The sequence below is a fragment of the Achroia grisella genome, unplaced genomic scaffold (assembly GCF_030625045.1).
Source record: "Achroia grisella isolate CSIRO2021 unplaced genomic scaffold, CSIRO_AGI_Agris_v1 utg512, whole genome shotgun sequence".
Taxonomy (NCBI): Eukaryota; Metazoa; Arthropoda; class Insecta; order Lepidoptera; family Pyralidae; genus Achroia; species Achroia grisella.
In genome coordinates, this window is record NW_026712906.1 from 1597799 (window position 1) to 1617663 (window position 19865).

General features: G+C 34.4%; 1 protein-coding gene across 1 annotated transcript; it reads left to right on the forward strand.

Annotated features, from left to right (window-relative positions):
* The first annotated feature begins 370 nt into the window (after positions 1–370).
* Positions 371–19738, forward strand: LOC131846727 (protein flightless-1). The gene is made up of 23 exons (XM_059196109.1): positions 371–490; positions 593–703; positions 1049–1287; positions 1660–1821; positions 2778–2992; positions 4440–4662; positions 5853–6094; positions 6842–6998; positions 9041–9173; positions 9567–9680; positions 10778–10960; positions 11515–11648; positions 11825–11999; positions 12656–12819; positions 13087–13213; positions 13526–13647; positions 14522–14735; positions 15211–15471; positions 15903–16015; positions 16393–16543; positions 17320–17484; positions 17813–17926; positions 18325–19738. The coding sequence occupies exons 1-23, from the start codon at positions 428–430 to the stop codon at positions 18457–18459; spliced, it is 3717 nt and encodes a 1238-aa protein (XP_059052092.1). The 5' UTR covers positions 371–427; the 3' UTR covers positions 18460–19738.
* The last annotated feature ends 127 nt before the right edge of the window (positions 19739–19865 follow it).

Genomic DNA, 19865 nt, shown 5'->3' on the forward strand with positions numbered 1-19865 from the left:
TTTGAATGGTTTAGCTATTTTTCATACGTCCTTTACGTAAACGCGTAGAACAGTACAATTTAAAAAAATCTTCTATTTTGAAGTCGGTTAAGTATTAATATTATGTTATTTGTGGTAATATGCTAATGCTCAATTTCCAATTTTCAAACAACCAAGCTAAAATATATAAAAGAAACTTGTAAATTACACAGTATATTTTCAGTCAATGAACATACTTTGGCATAATACTTGCGATGTCGAACTTATACAATCTATGGTACATAGACGATTTGTGCTCAGAACAATGCATTGTTCAGAGATTTTGTGTGACGTTCGCGTCAGAAACGTTAGGCTACGTGTGATCTGTGCATTATTATTAGTCTTTCTGACCTGTGAGAGAAAGAACTTAAAGTGTTATGGTTTTTATTTGTAATAAAAGTTCATTAAAATGGCAAATACAGGCTTATTGCCATTTGTTCGTGGTGTAGATTTCACATGTAATGATTTCAGCGTAAGTCAAACAATTTTATTAACGCATTCATAGTAGGGTGATATCATATCCCTAACCTGTGTTTACTATTTATAATGTTGTGGCCTAAATATTCAATTTTAGGGTGCCAAATTTCCCGATGCTATACGATATATGACTGGACTTCAATGGCTAAGACTCGATAAAACTAACTTGACTGAAATTCCAGAAGAACTAGGAAAACTTATGAAATTGGTGAGTTGATAGGAATACCTACATGTCATTTTATATATTTTTAATAATAATCATCTAGGGTAATTCACACAATACCATCTAGTCTCAAACTAAGCAGACTTGTACTAAAAAAATGTTAGAAATACTGAAATACATTTTCTACATAAATAAAATAAATAGAAAATACCCAGTGCTACAAAAACAATCATACTAGTTTGCATTTACATACAAAACCTGCAATATCAGAAATAATCTAGTATACTAAACCACTAGACCACCAAGGTTATAATTTTTCTGTTTGAAATGAGTACTTAATGATTCACAAGGGTATTTTAAAGTTTATTCATTGTTATTATAAACTTTTAGGAAAATTTATCTATCAAAAAGAATGATCTAGAAAAATTGTTTGGAGAGCTAACAGAGTTAAAATGCTTGCGATCTTTAAATGTGAGACACAATAAAGTGAAGAGTTCAGGTATACCTGCTGAGCTGTTCCGGTTGGAGGAACTTACAACATTAGACCTGTCTCACAACAGACTTAAGGAAGTTCCTGATGGTCTTGATAAGGCCAAGTCACTACTAGTGCTGAATCTGAGTCATAACAAGTAAGTGTCATTTTTGCATACATTTATAAATTTATAGTACATAATAATCTTGAATATTATGACAAACGTAGAACTTATTGAAGACAAAAGAGTCAAAAGTCATGTAAGATTGTTTAAATAATTATCATCTTGACAAATAAAAATAATATTTACATAGTGCAATAGTAATAGAATCCTAACAATGATTGTTTGAATTATTGTCTCTGTTTATTGCATGGTAATTTCAGAAGTCTGAATTGATTGATTGGTTGTTGTAATCTAGGAAATCTTTAGCATTTACTTTGTTCCAATTGGCCTCAGTTGTGGTAATATGAGAATAATTCTTGGATATTATTATTTACATAATAATAATCATATGATAATTTGTTACAGAATTGAAAGTGTACCACCAACACTATTTGTACAACTAACAGACCTTCTATTTCTTGATCTATCCAACAATTTACTGGAGACATTACCTCCTCAAACAAGGAGACTGGCAAATTTACAGACTCTGATACTAAATGACAACCCACTGGGTCTTTTTCAGTTGAGGTAAGTACCTAATATTTACGTATTTATATAATAAAACTAGCTACTCGCCCCAGCTTCGCCCAGGTGTACATGTATTATATATATAAACCTTTCTCTAGGATCACTCTATTAAAAAGAAACTACTTCAAAATCCTTTGCTTAGTTTTAAAGATTTAAGCATACATAGGGACAGACAGCGACAGAGACTTTATTTTATACTAAGTAATAATGATGATGTATTGGTCCCATTCAAACTAATTTAGTGTATTGATCATCATGATCATCATTATTCATCTTAGCCAAAATGGAAAAATCTATTATAAATATCATGATAAAGTCATAATTTGACAAAGTCATATTTCACAAGTAAGTTTGGCATAAGTGTAATGTGTGGCAGAGCTGGAACCTACCATTGTACTTGAATTATTTTGGTATTTTATCAGTGTAGCAGAAAGAAAAAGTTTGACAGTTATTTTGTGTGCACTACTATCCACCGTATTTGAATTCATAATCTTTGTACTAGAAAATTAATTTACAGTAGGATATTATATTGATTTTATTATACCACAATGGTGTCAATCAAAATACCATCCTGATCTTTTGAATGAGTGGCAGCCATCAACCATGCATTTTTCTAGAAACTTCACCACATGCAACCACATTGTGGAAACAGCGTCCAACAGTAGTAACAGGATATTGAAACCTTCAAGAAAAGAAAAAATTAACTACAACATATTTGCAATTCACCTGGTGTTGCTCATGGGCTCAATCACTTAACATCTGTTGACTTGCTAGCTTGTTTGTCCCCTATGGTATATAAAATAACCAATTAAACATCCAAATACAACTACCAAAGTTAAAGAAATACTATAGCATACAGAAGCATGAAACTCCATGTGGACTTTGTCTCTACCCTTCAAAAACCTGAATATTATATTATTAATAAATAAGAGTAATAATATTGTGATTCATTTTAGACAACTGCCATCACTGCAGAGTTTGGAGACTTTGCATATGCGCAACACACAGCGTACACTCGCCAACTTGCCTACCTCTATGGATACACTATCAAACTTGTCAGATGTGGACTTATCGAAAAATGCTCTCACTAAAATTCCAGACGCACTATACTCTCTACAAAACTTAAAGAGGCTAAATTTGAGCGACAACGAAATTACAGAGGTGTCTACAGGTATGTTACATTTCTATATGTATATAATGACACTAATTAAAAATGTCTAGTGGTCAAATATTAAAATATTTTTTAATCCGTCACATAAACATGTGGTCTATATACCAACCACTCTATATTACAAGATTTCATTATATAAAAGATTTTTGGTTAAGGATGTACTAAACATTGACATTACTGAAACAGTAGCGAAGTAATTATCCATTTATTTCGAATTAAAGTTACACCCATTTCTTGGTATTAAATTGTAGTTTGGTAGAGTTTTGGGGGGATAGAACTTAAAAATTATACTATGTTCCCTAGCGATTGTAATATTATACTTTATTAGAAATTTCTAACTTATATAAGTACACACATATACTAACACTAACACAATGGGTATGTACTTATACACTTACTCTAGTTATCCAATACATAACTAGAGTAAATAATGACAATATGGCAATGGCAAATGCTCTGATTTGAACAAAATATACTTCCTTCCTTCAACTATTTTTTATAAGCATAAACGTAACAGTTGATAAACTCGTTCGCATGTATCCAGCATGCTAAATACAAATTATTTACTTCGCATGACTGACACCAACATAGTTTTTCACTTTCCAATGTAATTATGTACAATTCAGTAAATAATGTTTCTTGGATTTATACAAAATAATTCTCCACTGCACGTGTCTATTATTATGTTCTCTCTTTATCACAATAATAACGTACCTATGCATGTTTAAAAATTTATCGATCAGATTAAAAAAGATATATCCAGCATATTAGCCACATGATCAATCTCAGTATGAACAAGAGTTCAAAAATTGTTCTGTTTAATAAATTGTTTCATATGTTATTGCTACATATACGTAGGTATGGTAGTTTGATAACCATATAATGTCTATACCATATCTGGCGAAGGCGAATCTTTGTTGAAAATGAGTCATAGAATTTTTTTGTATAAATATTTATTGCAAAGATTCTTCAGGATTATACTTATCTTGGTATGCACATGTAATACGTAGTATCTACCGAAAACAGTATTTTAAAAGTATTGAATCATCATCTATTTTTTCCTTACCCCGTTTATTTGGGGTGGGCGTAATATGTTTTCATAATGTTTAAAAGTTTTGAATATATCTACTATATCAATTATATTGAATGATGAAGAGTAAGCTTAGATATGACGGCTAATATAGGAATAGTTGTATGAAAAAGCCATGTTAGCTTAAATAATACGTTAAAAATAAGGCAATGTCTCTTCAGGATTCCGATTCTGTTGTATGCAAATGTATAGTATTTAACCAAGTTTGTTTTAACATAGTTCTTATTAACACGTCATTGTTTACTAATAATACTTACCTACGAAAAATATAGGTGAAATACAAGTAACCGTTATTTTTTACAATAATGTTTTAGTACTACTAGCATTTTCATATAAATCAGTGTATTACTTAAACAGCAATGGACATGTGGCAGAAACTAGAAAGTCTGAACCTGTCTCGGAACAAGCTTACCTCTCTTCCTGCATTACTATGCAAACTCCAAAACTTGAGGAGGCTGCATGTTGATGATAATAATTTGGACTTTGAGGGCATACCCTCCGGTATTGGAAAACTTGGCAATTTAGAAGTGTTTTCTGCAGCCAGTAATCACCTAGAAATGATACCTGAAGGTCTATGCAGGTTAGTTCGTCGATTTTCTGAAATTATATATATGTTATTTCATTTTTAATGGATCAACCAATTCCTCAATGCTGAAATTTCTGTATTTGTAGTTGAACCTATATGCAATGTGCCCGTACAAGGATCTTATCTATACATCTATACATATAAATTAAATTGGAGTGTCTGTTTGTATTATTGAAATAACCGTTTTTTACTACAAGTATATGAATATAAATACGATACATACACCAAAATATCATTTTTTACAATTTTTGTCTGTCTGTCTGTCTGTCTGTTTATTCCGGCTAATCTCTGAAATGGCTGGACCGATTTTGACGGTACTTTTTTGGCAGGTAGCTGATGTAATAAGGAGTAACTTAGGCTACTTTTATTTTAGAAAAAATATTTTCTTTTAGAAATATATAAAGTTATATTCCACGCGGACGAAGTCGCGTACAGCTAGTTATAACTATATTGAAACTAAGATTTACCTACCTTATTAAAATAATAACTTATATAACTTTAGTAATAACCTAGCTAAATCAATTTTAGTCTCTACTTCGTATTTATGACTTTACAATGAAATACAGTCGTAGTATATTACGTTAGTCTTCTAATAAACGCATCGCGCAATGGTTTTTTGTGTTCATGTCACTTTCACCACTATGCGTAAATCATAATTAAATACATAGCAATGCACCTGCGTATAGTCATGCAAATTCATTCACGCCTAGATACTTAACACATTCGCTGACGATTATGTGAATAGAGTTTGAATTGGACGTAAATTGAGATGAAATTAACTTAATTGAGAATGTAGTTTAGTCTATCTATCCACGAAATATAATTTTAATTCTAACTACTTTTATTGAGAGAATTGCCTCAGAACTGATTGATACAAAAAACCGATGTGTATAGATTAGAAATTGATAAGAACTGTAATATATATTCTATTTTGTTATTTTTTTAATTGTTGTTTTATAAATTATATATATATGCGTTGTTGACTTAGATATCACGTTTACCAACATGATGTAACAGTAAATTTATCACTAGTGTAGTACTTTTATTTAAAATACTTTTGGCTCCTGGAGAATATCTAGAGATTATCATTTGGAATGAACCCAAGTTTTGTGCAAAAAGATCAAATCTTAATTCCAATTATAATTAACACTTTTAACATTCTTACTGTAAAATGTTTTGTTCAGATGTGGCTCCCTTAAAAAACTGAACTTGAGTTGCAACAAACTGATTACGTTGCCCGATGCTATACACCTGTTGAGCGACCTAGAGAGCCTACAGCTTCATGGCAACCCTGACCTGGTGATGCCCCCGAAACCAGTGGAGAGGCCTAGAGGCGCGGGGCTTCAGTATTATAATATAGATTTCTCGTTACAAGCTCAACTGCAATTGGCAGGCGCAGCTAGCACGGAACCTACAACGCCTAGTAGTGAGTTAATTTGTATTAACTATATTAAATGACAAATCCCATTTATAGCAAATTTAGAAACCATAGTATTGTACAATAATGCGCTTGGATCTGCCAAGGAATATTAGCGAGGAAAATTAGATATCGCAAACACAGACTTTGCTCTATTTTAAAAATGTTACTATTTGCAAGAGTAGCAGTGACGCCAGCTCAAGCAAAAACTGATAATCAATTAAAATTAAACTAAGCAACTTGGTGGTGTACTCTATGTTTCGGTTGTAAGGTGAGATTAGGCAGTAAAATTACAAAATGCATGATACCTTACGAATGGTAAGGTATGAGTGATATCAGCGATGTCACGTGTAAAGTACCGCGACAGTTAGCCATTGTCATCAGGCGCGCATTCACCTAGTAATTATAATTTAATATTTTATATTATGATATATTTTATGTTGCTCCAACACAAAAGAAATTTAATTGACGTAACAGAAACACTATGTTTAATAAGAAAATATTTGTCACAGTTAATTCTGCCGTGATTTGCAAGCTGTTCTGCTAATATCTTAGCAGAAATTAGCTTAGCGGCGGTGTAATTATAGTGTATGACACAACATTACATGCAATACATGATACGGTATGATACTACTGTACGCGTAACACTATATTCTTGATATCTGCTGTGATCATGAAGTATTCTATATACGTTACTTACCACATTCCGTCCGGCAAGTCAGGGTTTTATCATTCTAATTTCATAAAAATATATAGGTGTGAAGTCGGACCCGATAGCGCGTAAGTTGCGCCTACGCCGCGGTAGGCCGGAGCCCGAGCAACGCGACTCAGCGCTCATACTACGCGGCATGCAGGAGCAGGCCAACACTCAGCATAATGATGAGCGACTCGATCAGCGAAACAGCGAACTCAAGTGAGTGTTACCATTAACACAACTAAGATCCCGCCTTAGTTGTGTTATTACAGGAGATAGGAGAGGATTTTCAATAACAAGGGCTAGTGGTCCCCTTGCTACCCTAATACTATGTCAGGGCAACGATAAACTAACTGACCTGACTTCATATTCATCCTATCCCATGAATAACAGGAAGGAACAGGCTCACTTGCACTTGCATTTATAATATAGGTATTTAGCTGTTACCCACCACCTTCATTTCTATTTTTTTAGATTAAGATAGCTTATCAGCACATTTATAGCATTTGTATGGTTTAGTATAAATATTAGGAATATACGTGCAGTTTTTTTAGTGATAAGGCTGTCTTTTATTACCCACTTTCTTACATCGGTTACGTAGTGTTTTTTTCTAATTTTTAGTACGCAGTAAATAATATAATTGTTATCATTAATTATTATTTTTCTTTATTCACAAATATCTAATTAAAATATGAATATATATTATTATAGTTTTATCATCGCAGACTTGGCATCTGCGCACTACATAATAGAACAAAAAGAATTTAGTAAGAATGTATTTAGCATTCATTAAATAAATAACAAAGGCCTTATCCTACTAGTAATCTCTTACAGGAAATCCTGGATACATTCAGTGTGCATATAATATATGTGTGTATATAATAATATGTTCGTGAGCGAGTGGATTTTAAATAAGTGTCGGTATAAAAAAGAGAAATGGCATGCTACGTTAGTTCGGACATGCGGAAAGAAGGTCGAATGAATGATTGAGCAAACAGATATCCAATATGAAAGTGATAAAATATAGGGGTTCCACTACACCATTGTTTGAAGGGGGTGGTGTGTCGGCGCTACCGTGGCAGATTGCCGTAGTCAGTGCCGTGAATACAGAAACAATTAATATATATATATCATTATTACTTATGTATGTTAGTGTATATAATATAGTATTTATAATATGGGCCATTCGTACCTTGAATTAAATAACAGCTTCTACATATTTCCCTAAAAAAGCAGCGATATGATCGCTAGATGGCTAGATCGCTCCATGTGTGTGCAAATCGTAATGATTATTATTTCATATTTTCTCTGCCATTCACTTACACTAGACGGACTCTCTCTACTACTGCTCCGATATCATTACCAATTTTAAAGACGTATGTACAACGTTAAACTGAAATACCATTTTAGATTGTCATGTAGGAAATGGAAGAGTCAAGAATTTACAGAACCGGCGTATATACACGACACGAGTTTTGAAATTGAATGAATTAAAATTTGTGTATTAACTTAAACCAAATTATAAAAGAATATCATACGTATTTTCGTACGTGTTTGTTATGTATTGATTATGAATCGAGGATTAATAAACAAATTCTATTATTGTTATATCATATGTTTATTATTTCTTAAGATGTGTGACAATACTACTCCAACTATAACTATTTTTACAAACGTGTTTTTGTCCATAATTGATTATTATGCGTTAGTATTATATCAGACTTGATAGGGGTGTCTCAATTCATCTTTATAATTTATTCCTATGCAAATAATGTTTGCGAATGCGAAAAAGTTTTTGATGAGACGTTTTTAATGTGATGGTTTTGAATATTGGATGTGGTTATTTTGTGAAAAAGAACATCATTTGATTTTCTTGCCAGTACTTCTCAATTAAAGCTGTGGACTGAATTTAGTATTAAAAAAAACTTTACAAAAAATCTTGACGTTCACAAGCAGCTAAAATATTGTATATGAAAAAAATATTTTTGACTAGTTGTGCTCGCGGTTTCACCCGCGTTGAATTTCAAGAATAAATATAATAACCTATATGTTATTCTGATTCATAAGCTATATTACGGTAAAGTTCATCAAAATCCGTTCAGTAGTTTTTGTGTGAAAGAGTAACACTCATCCATACTTGTGTGAAAGAGTAAGTAAACTCATCCATGCTTACAAACTTTCGCGTTAATAATATTATTAAGATTTAATTTGAAACAAACAGAATCTTATGACCTGATAATTACTTGTATTTCTCTGTTTAGACCCAAGCGTTGGGACGAAAGCTTGGAGAAACCGCCGCTGGACTATTCTGAGTTTTTCGACGAAGATACCGGACAAACGCCCGGCCTGCAAGTCTGGGAAATCGAGAATTTTGTCCCCGCCCCTGTGGAAGAGGTATCACGTTTATGATATAGTCATTAATTTTTATCGATAGGTTGTAGGAGTTCGTAATATAATTTTGGACATCTACGTTGGATAAATCAGATTTTTTTTTATTAAGCAAGACTAGTTAAGAAATAGCACAGGAATCTATGTACTCGTAGATGACGTATAACAACTACATGTACTTGTAATAAAAAACAATACATCTAAATTCTGGCCTCTAAATTAAGATAACGTTTTAAAAATAGAACAATTCGAGCTATTTATAAATAAAGCATTAGAATCGTAGAATTTTAGACAATTTTGTTGGGTGATTATGAAAAAACGTGAATTATCATAATATGTTTTACCAAGTATGTCAATTTCGTTCAGTTAGTTTGTTAAATTAATAAATATTTCTTCCAGGTCGCACATGGCAAATTCTTTGAGGGCGATTGCTATATCGTATTGAAAACATTCTTTGAGGAACAAGGGCAGCTCTCCTGGGATATACATTTTTGGATCGGGTCGAAAGCTACAGTGAGTATCTGTTCATCATCGATCGTTGACAAATTTTGAAATATTTATAAAATTATTAATAGTCAAATTTCACATCCATTTCTGGTATATAAAATTTATAAATTTTAGTCCTACGGGAATTTATTTCGTAATTCAAAACAAACAAACCTAATTTAACTGTTGCAGTATTAATACAATGTAATTCGTAAGACCGATACAGTTTAATTGCTAAAAAAAGTTTATAGCATATTTAGCATAAGAATGTAACATTTTAGAGATACAACTGGATGGCATAAGATATAAATAAATGCCAATAACAACATAACAGTAAGCAATGAAAATGTTTTTTGATAACATCAAAACTAAAGTAACAATTTTAATGTGACTATTGTAGTAAAGAATGTAGAAAATGTCTAATCCAGGTTAACGTTATTCTTTACATATCTATAAGATGATACGCTATCACTATGGTTTGGTAATACATTCTTGTTGCATTGTTTTTTTCTTGGTGCTCTGAGTTTGCAACGAAACCGAACTAGATGAGATACTATACAAGTATTAGTTAAATTAATTATAAACCCGAGGACAACAAAAGAATTCTCCCAAATATTCAATATTCAGATTTTGCGTATGTATTATTTACGTATTGTATTAACCGTAAAGGCGACTGATGAAAGACGACAGTATGCAACAGAAATACAAACATTGAGATGAATGTGTGGTGTGACAAGAATGGATAAGATAGAGAATGAATGGCATGTAATACCTTGGAATGAATGTAGATAATGTTTTAAAGGAAGTATTACATATGAATATAATGGTTATAATGACAGATGAAGGCCGAGAATGATAATATGTCAAGAAAGAGAGTATGATATGACTTGGAGATGACTGTGAATTATGAATAGGAGATGACTGCGAACTGCAATGCCCTTGCGATTAACCCATCTGCGGCGGTAATCACTTACCATCAGGTAAGCCGCAACCTCGTTTATCCCTTGTGTTATAAAAAAAAGGGATGAATGGAAGAGAGAAATTATATATATATATTACGCCCACCCCAAGTGAATGTGATAAATAAGAAGCAGATGATGATGGTCTCGCCTGTGCCTGTACAGTTGGACAAGGGCGCGTGCGCGGCGATGCACGCGGTGAACTTGCGCAACTTGCTGGGCGCGCGCCGCACGCAGCGCCACGAGCAGGGTGACGAGGCGGCCGACTTCCTCGCGCTGTTCCCCACGCCGCCCGTCTACATACAGGGCAGCCACACGCCCTCCGGGTTCTTCACCGTCGACGATCCGGTGACTACCTATTTCTTTATTTTGTAGCAGCATTCAAGTTCTACACGTGCCACCTTTGGTCATTGTAACTGACCTTCGCAGAATTCTTATCAAACGGCACGTGTAACTCATTAGCAACGCGGCTGTCGCGACCATTAAGCTGTCGTTACCTTTGGCGGCGAGTGTACGCATGACACGTGTAAATTGGCTTATAAGGCCAGAACATGTCAATTAAACATACTTCTATTATGTCTCCCGACTGTATCATTTGATGCTCCCAGGTTCTCGACGTGGTAGATCAAATACTTGTATCCTGCTACAATTTATTTATTTAATAATATTATAATAATTTAAACTTTAATATTATTAATTTAATAAATATTTAATTTTAAATAAAATATTATTTACTTAACCTATTATTAAATTAACAATCTCAATAAAGTCACATTATTAACAATACCCTTCCCCCTATAGGTCTATGTTTATTCTTTATACTCGTAAATAGCTCAGGGTGCGGCAGCAGTAAAGAATATTATATAACTAAGAAACTGTTATAAATATATGATCTCTCGCAGCACTACGTGAAGCGGTTGTACCGCGTGGAGAGCGCTGGAAGTGGATTGCGCCTGCATCCGGTGCCGCCGCGTGCGCACGAACTCGACCCCAGATTCGTGTTTTTGTTGGACGCCGGCCTCACTATATACTTATGGTTAGTAAAAAATAGCAATATCCCTTGACAATTCTCACAGTGGAATCTAGTACATCATAAACTCTTGCTAAAGAGAGCGTATGCTGTGGGTACTGGACAACTGACTATAGTTTGATATAGACAGTTGTATAAAAAAAACAACTATTTCAGAAATTAATACGAAAATTATCTTTTAGGAATGGTAAAAAGGCAAAGAACACTTTAAAATCCAAAGCTCGCCTGTTCGCGGAGAAAATGAATAAAGAGGAGAGAAAGAACAAAGCTGAATTGATAGCAGAGCAGCCTGGGAAGGAGCCGAGGAGCTTCTGGCAAACATTGGATTATGATGATGAGACACCATTTGTGCCACAGGTAACCAATTATTCATACATTTACCATATTACAAGAAATGATTAATTAGAAGAGACTGCAAAGCGAGACGCTGGTCTTGTATGGAAATTGTCATAAAATATTTGAGAGCATTGTGACCTACTATTATTGTGGTTTACTACCCTGAATCGCGTCGAAGCCAAGTCCCTAACCGGAGAGTCAGTCAGTAATGTAAATTAATATACAAATTTTGTTTTGGTGTCTCCCAGTTTTGAACTTACTACCTGTAAGTTAAACACAAGTTTTCTTTTCACATTTTTTTAACTGTTGCACTATTAAAATTGTACCTACTCCTGTAAAATCAGTCAAATATACAATCCGTTATATTGTAAGGCATATGTTGTTTTAAGTATTCAACATTGTACTTTGTGGTTGAGTCGTAAGTTCGAAACTCAACGACTTAGCTTAACCGACGCCAAAAATATACTTTATATGTTAATTTATATTTCGGACTAACCGTTTGATGAATGACAAAAAATTCGGCGGTAAGCTCGCCCCTGCTCCGTTTTATTTAAAGTATACCGATCGAAATATGGGCATGTCCAGTGTTGCATGCACTACAAATAGGACAGTTGACAATGCCTGACTACCTCATCTTAAAAATAGTCGTGACGGTATGTGTGTTTACATGGGTATAGGAGCACGTACCCGAGGACTTGACATGGTTGCCGCCGCGGCTGTACCGCGTGGAGCTGGGCATGGGCTACCTGGAGCTGCCGCAGCCGGAGGCCACTCTCACGCGACATGTGCTCGCAACCAGAAACGTCTACATACTCGACGCACACGTGGACGTGTTCGTATGGTCAGTACACATATAATACAATAGTATACGGAGTTACTGCAATTGTTTCTATTGTTTTCTATCCATATCTATACTAACTCAAAGCTGAAGGGTTTAATTGTAAGTTTGAAAGCGCTAATTTCTGAAGGCGGCTTTCTGAAACACTTTCTTCAAAAACCTCAAATGACCTAGTTCCGCCATAAATACAATTTTCATCTCTTAAAAGTTCTAAAATTTAGAACTTTCACATTCCATGGCGCTAAACATGGTATGTTTGATATTGGTAAGGTTCGGCAAGAAGTCGTCTCGGCTGGTGCGCGCGGCGGCCGTGAAGCTGGCGCAGGAGCTGTTCAACATGGCGCCGCGCCCCCCCCACGCGCTCGTCACGAGACTCCAGGAGGGCACCGAGACACAGGTATCATCACATACTGTGGAGGGCACCGAGACACAGGTATCATCACATACTGTTGCTGTACACAGTTGCACAGCCTGTCCTATGTAAAAAGTACTACAGGGACATAAATTAGTGGTATTTAATCATTTTTATTTACATAAAGTTTTTTTTAACCTTATATAAATACTAGCTATCCAGATAAACGTTATTTGTGTTTAATATAGCTTTTTTTTTATTTATATTTACTTAGTGCTGTATAAAGTTAAAAGTTATGTAAATGGATAAATAAATTATTTTATGTTTATTATAATAGTAAAATTTCTGTATAACCAGGTGTTCAAAACATACTTCGCCGGATGGGATGAAGTGATAGCTGTAGACTTCACTCGCACCGCGGAGTCTGTTGCGCGGACCGGTGCTGATCTTGCCAGCTGGGCGAAGCAACAAGAGACCAAGTACGTGTATCCATTTTTTTTACTAAATGATGATGGAATGCTACCCGCTTACGCTAACGGATTTCGCTGGCGGAGCACAGTGGAAAGTGATAAGGTGAGCATGAGGTCATGTTTGTTAGCCCATCATGACAAATAATAAGAACTTATCTTATGGCTTCCAGGGGAACCATCGTGCAGGTTAACTTAACATGGTACATTTGTTGCAATTGTTTCCTCAGTCCACATTACAACAATCCCATTCGCCTTGTTCCTTGTTTCCTTGTTTGAAATAGATCAATTCTCATAGCGAGCCACCCAGTTATGGAGATAGACCCATGCTTTCCATGAATATGCTAATAAAATAGTATAATAATGGACTAATTAATATACTATTCTCTGGGGGGAAGAGGATTGTTAGTAATGTGGACTCATGACCTCATTACTAGCAATGTACTATGTCAGGTTGACCTCCATCCGGTTCCCCCTGGAAACCGTCGTCATAAATTCTTGGTGAATATCTCACGATGGGCTAACTGACCTGACCTCATGTTCATCTTATCAGCCTTCACTGGCCAGCTTAAACCGTTAGCGCAGGCGGGTCATCATTTCATTATCAAACATAAAAAATATAAAAAAATAACCTCGAGGTGATTTTTTTATATAACTGAATTGACAAACTAGCTGTCGACTCACTTGGTAGTTAGAGGTAACTTTTACCTTACCTAGTGGTCTCATATAGTGTATATTTCGGAAAGGATCTCAATACGAATATTTTATGTTAAATTAGGTTTTTACCTCTCCTAACGTTTTGACTTAATACCAATACCTGTAGTTACGAGCCGACTCGATTAATTAAATTAATAATGTTGTACTTACGTTAATGTTTTGTATATAGAGCGGATCTGTCAGCTCTGTTCACACCACGTCAGCCACCGATGCAGCCATCTGAAGTCAAGACTCTTTCGGATGAGTGGAACGAGGACTTGGAAGCGATGGAGGCGTTCGTACTTGAAGGGCGCCACTTTGTGCGGCTACCAGATCATGAGATAGGCATTTTCCACAGTTGCGACTGTTATGTATTCTTATGTAGATACATCATGCCGGCTGAGGTTAGTATAATCCATTCACTCCATTCTAAATAATATTGTAAATGCGAAAAATAATGTGGGAGGGTATGAAATATTGTGTAGACGATGTTACGGGTAACTGCTGATATGTTATGTATTATAGTTAATGTATATTTTACATATATTTCTCTGTTAATTAATATAAAAGTGCTCAAATATTCATATCATACTCTAAAGGCACGGTTTATATGGTAAACAAAAATATGACACTAATTACACCCTGTGGTTTTACCTGCGGACTGATTAAAAATAAACTTAAGGTTGACATTTTTGTTTTTAGAAATTAACTAGGACTCTCTAATTTTTTTCTTTTTTGTAGACCAGCTAAGCATAGAAAAAAATAATTCACTTGTGTCTACACATTTTTGAGTAACTAACGAACAGCAATTATTTTATTTATATAAATATTTCAATTAATTACTATAATATGTAACCATATGCCATATGATTGTCATAGCCAGAAGACGAGAGTGACGCATCCAACGAGGCGGAGGAGTCTGACGCCGAGTGCGCGTCGTGGGTGGTGTACTTCTGGCAGGGCCGGCGCGCGCCCAACATGGGCTGGCTGACGTTCACCTTCGGCCTCGAGCGCAAGTTCAAGCAGCTGTGCAAGCGGCTGGACGTCGTGCGCACGCACCAGCAGCAGGAGAGCCTCAAGTTCATGGCGCACTTCCACAGGAAATTTATTATCAAGGACGGCAAGAGGAATACTAAGCCCGTAAGATTATTTATTTATTTGGAAAACCAACAGCTACAAGAAACGACTTATTATATGTGAGTATGAAACAGTTACAATGATACTGATGATGATTATACGTGGAAAACCTAGTTTAGGCTGGTTTAGGCTCCTACAATAGTACGCAACTTTCTTATATCATCAAATTTGCATATTATACACGTAGCTACTTTCATATGAACTAACTGTCTGTACATAAATTATTGACAAAATTATTTGTGCACTTAATTTTTACGTGTACGGGTAATAATGAGTTTCACGCTATCAAAATCACCTCGTTTAATTCAAATTAATTATAATAGCACTTTTTTATTATATTCAGAAGACAACAACTAATGGAAAACTGTTATCATGCATTTTACAGGTTATTTAGTTGTTAGTGTTACTAATTGTTTTAATATTCCATTTGATAGGAAAGTGGCCGACAACCGGTAGAGTTATTTGAACTGCGAAGCAACGGATCGGCACTTTGTACGCGCCTGATTCAAGTGAAAGCAGACGCCACACAGCTCAACAGTGCTTTCTGGTTTGTAATTTTCACCATTATTTATACACGCCGCATTCATGGTTATTGATTTCGGACTGAGTGTTTTCTATATATATATATTTATTATGTATTTACCAAAAATATGGGTAATAAACAAGTAATCCAAATACTTAGGTATATTTCGATTACTTGTATATTACCCATGAAACAAACTCTACTAAGCCTGTGACTATATGATACTGTGTGAAGTGTCCAGGGCTATTGTTAGAACTCTCAGATATGACGGACGTTAGGGGTCAGTCTAAGAAAATTACGCCGATCCAAATAAAGGGATAAAAAAAAGCAACGAGAAATAATAAAAATATATCATGAGCATCAGTAGTATTAGAGAAAATAATTTAACTTATTTGACACAGTTACATACTGAACGTGCCGCTGGAAGGTTCAAACGACACGTCATCAGCCATAGTGTACGTATGGATCGGCAGCAACAGCGACGCCGACTCTGCACGACTTATAGAGCAGATCGCGGAGGAGAAGTTCAATAATCCCTGGGTTAGCTTGCAGGTAAAGGAATAATAATTGTCGACTGACAACACTGTAGTAAAGGCACAGCATTTCGCTGAAAATATTTGATAAAACGTGGCAAGGTAGTAGATCTGTAATCTGGTTGTTCACTCGCCGAGTATTTGATTCAGATTATTATTATCCATAGTTACAATATCTTAAAACATAAATATAACAAATAGTCTCAATATATGAGATATTAACTCGCCCCGGCTTCGCACGGGTGTACATGTATTATTATATATATAAACCTTCCTTTAGAATCACTCTATTTATTAAAAAAAACCTCTTCAAAATCCATTACGTAGTTTTAAAGATTTAAGCATACATAGGGACGGACAGACAGCGACAGCGACTTTGTTCTATATTTTGTATATATAAAATGATATTATAGTGACATCGACCCCGGAACTCGTCGTACTTATATGTGTCTCGTCACATAAAATAGCGAGGACGGGTCGTATCAAACTCAATGTTATACTTAAAAATAAAGGAAGGGTAAGAAAGAGCTCTATATCATGTCAGATTACTTAAATTTTAAATTTGTTTATGGAGTTTTATTAAAAAAAAACCTGTATATACTAAATCAAACTGGCATAGAAGCCCAAGATCCGGAGGTTGTTGCCCCAGAAACACACAGTGGAAAAGATTTGATATGATGCTACATCCACGAAACATCTGTCATAGGGACAGATGTTTCGTGGATGTTGTTTCTCCAGCATTTGATACTCTAATTATTCAACGATAACATTAAACAAAGTACTATTGTGTCTAAGGTACTAACGGAGGGTAGCGAGCCTGACAATTTCTTCTGGGTGGCGCTGGGCGGCCGCAAGCCGTACGACACTGGCGCCGACTACCTGAATTACACACGGCTCTTCCGGTGTTCCAATGAGAAGGGTTATTTCACTGTATCCGAAAAATGCACTGATTTCTGCCAGGTAAAATACACTGATATGACATATTTGAAACTATAGTTTTAGAACACCGCACCGTCTTAATAATTACCTCTAACCGATTCTTAAAATGGTTCTATTCTCGCATATAGCTATGATTGTATATACTGTATATAAGAGGTCTGTACATACACAGACAATGCACCAAAATTAATAGAAATGAACATTATTTGAACCCGTAAACGATGTTTACGGGTTTACAAAATTACATACACGAAATTTGTCCGAGAACCCATTATTTCTTTCCAATATTTTGTACTTAATACTAATAGTACTAAGTTTACTAATGTGAGCAATTAATTTTTTATTGTAGGACGACCTAGCTGACGACGATATTATGATTTTGGACAACGGCGAGCAAGTGTTCCTGTGGCTTGGAGCCAAGTGTTCTGAAGTGGAAATTAAGCTTGCATATAAGTCGGCACAAGTAAGGAAACATTACTTAACTACAAAAAAATATTAAATTTCTCATGTTAATCATGTTGTGTTCCTTCAGAGGATGATATATTGCAGTGAAGTTATTGAGTATTGCATCCATATTATGTAATCTCACTATCTTATGTCAATCACTCTTCAACCGAAATACATATTACGGTGGCTGTAATAGGTGAGTCCTCTTACCTCTTACCTCTTACCTTGGGTACCTCTACCAAAGCAGACAACTTTTTACATCAGTGAAATTTATATAATATAGCGGTATAGTTACACCACTGTATATTTTGTAACATTGCTTTTGTGTGAATGTTCATCAGGGTATGCCTTTTCCATTGTTAACAACAATATAAGTTTAAATATGTTGTTACTTAACATCTTTTTATCACCAAGGTATACATTCAACATATGAAGTCAATGCAACCTGACAAGCCGCGGAAACTGTTCCTCACGTTGAAAGATAAGGAATCGCGACGTTTCACCAAGTGTTTCCATGGCTGGGGCGAGCACAAGAGACCACCTGAATAAACAACTAAACTTCTCAGCAAATTGTTCATTTTTTTTCCATATACAATGTATCATAAATCGTAAATCTTAATCTAATCTAAAACTTTTGGGTTACCTACCGAAATTATTTATGCACGTATTATCCATACTAATATTATAAATGCAAAACTGGCTGTGTGTTTATCACCTTTTTTAAATAGTAAACTAAAGTAACAAAGGGTAAATGGATCTTAATCAAATTTATCAAAATAGATTGTAGCATGAGGACAGTCATGCATTATCTATTATTATAAAAAGAAAAAACAGGTAATATCTAGTAATAAATATTTTAATTGACGAGTCGACAGAAGGAAATTTATTACGTATAGAATAGGTAGGTAGTCAAAGGATAAGAACATGTCAATGTTCTTCCAAAAAATTTAAAAAACAAATCTATTAAAAAGATATAAGACCATTGTCATATACTCTTGAGTGGTTTGATTTTATTCCATCAATACATCCTTCACAAGTGGGATGAATTACATAGAATGTTAATATTTTGTAAGTCTGTAATAACTCTTTGCCAATATCCAAGTGTTCTACATATTCATTTAAATCTTTTATAAATTTAAAAATGTTTAATCTGCATTTTTAAAATAAATAGATATTTATTAAAAATAAAAATATTTATAAAAGCATAATTTTGCATTATAGATATGCTGCTAATAATAACTTTTCATCAATCGAAATATGCAAAATAAGTAAACAGTATTATATAAACTTAATTTATAAGTCTTGTTGTCAGGCCTTCATTTTATTTTAGTATACATCAAAACCAAGTTGCAAAACTCACTACATAATGTACACTAGTTTTTTGTTTGCAAAGTATCATTGCAATGTCAATTAATGGGATGGTCGATTTTTAGAAGCAATGTTACATGACCACCATATTTATTTTCTACTGGAATTTTATGTATTGCAAACTTTAGAATAATTCAAATCATTAAGAAGGTATCTAAACCAAACTATGTGTAGACATAAATCTGATTGAAATGTAAAGAATTTAATGTAATTCATTGTTACAATGCTGCAATGTCCATTACATAATATATTTATATATATTTTATAATGCAGCTAACTGTGACATATAGTAGTAAATTGTACTATATGACTGTGACATATCATTGTCTATCACTATTTGTCATAATTTCCTAGTAAGTGCTGCGCCACTTAACTAATATTTCTTTCTGCTTAATGTGACAATGTGGATGTATTGCTTATCATTATATCATAGTATGACTATGAGAATGATAAAGAACTGGGTGTAAGTGACACACAATTTCATAGGCCAGCTGGTCCAATTTTCATGAAAATTTGTCTGTATATATGATAATTATCTACAAATATAAACATCAGTAAATTGTTATAAATTTATACCAATCCCATAT

What these genes read in the sequence shown, in the direction of transcription:
- LOC131846727 (XM_059196109.1), top strand. Translation starts at nt 428, where the DNA reads ATGGCAAATACAGGCTTATTGCCATTTGTTCGTGGTGTAGATTTCACA. An exon ending in GCAAGAGGAATACTAAGCCC is followed by an intron (nt 15,472 to 15,902) that starts GTAAGATTATTT and finishes TCCATTTGATAG; the next exon opens with GAAAGTGGCCGACAACCGGT. An exon ending in AATGCACTGATTTCTGCCAG is followed by an intron (nt 17,485 to 17,812) that starts GTAAAATACACT and finishes TTTTTATTGTAG; the next exon opens with GACGACCTAGCTGACGACGA.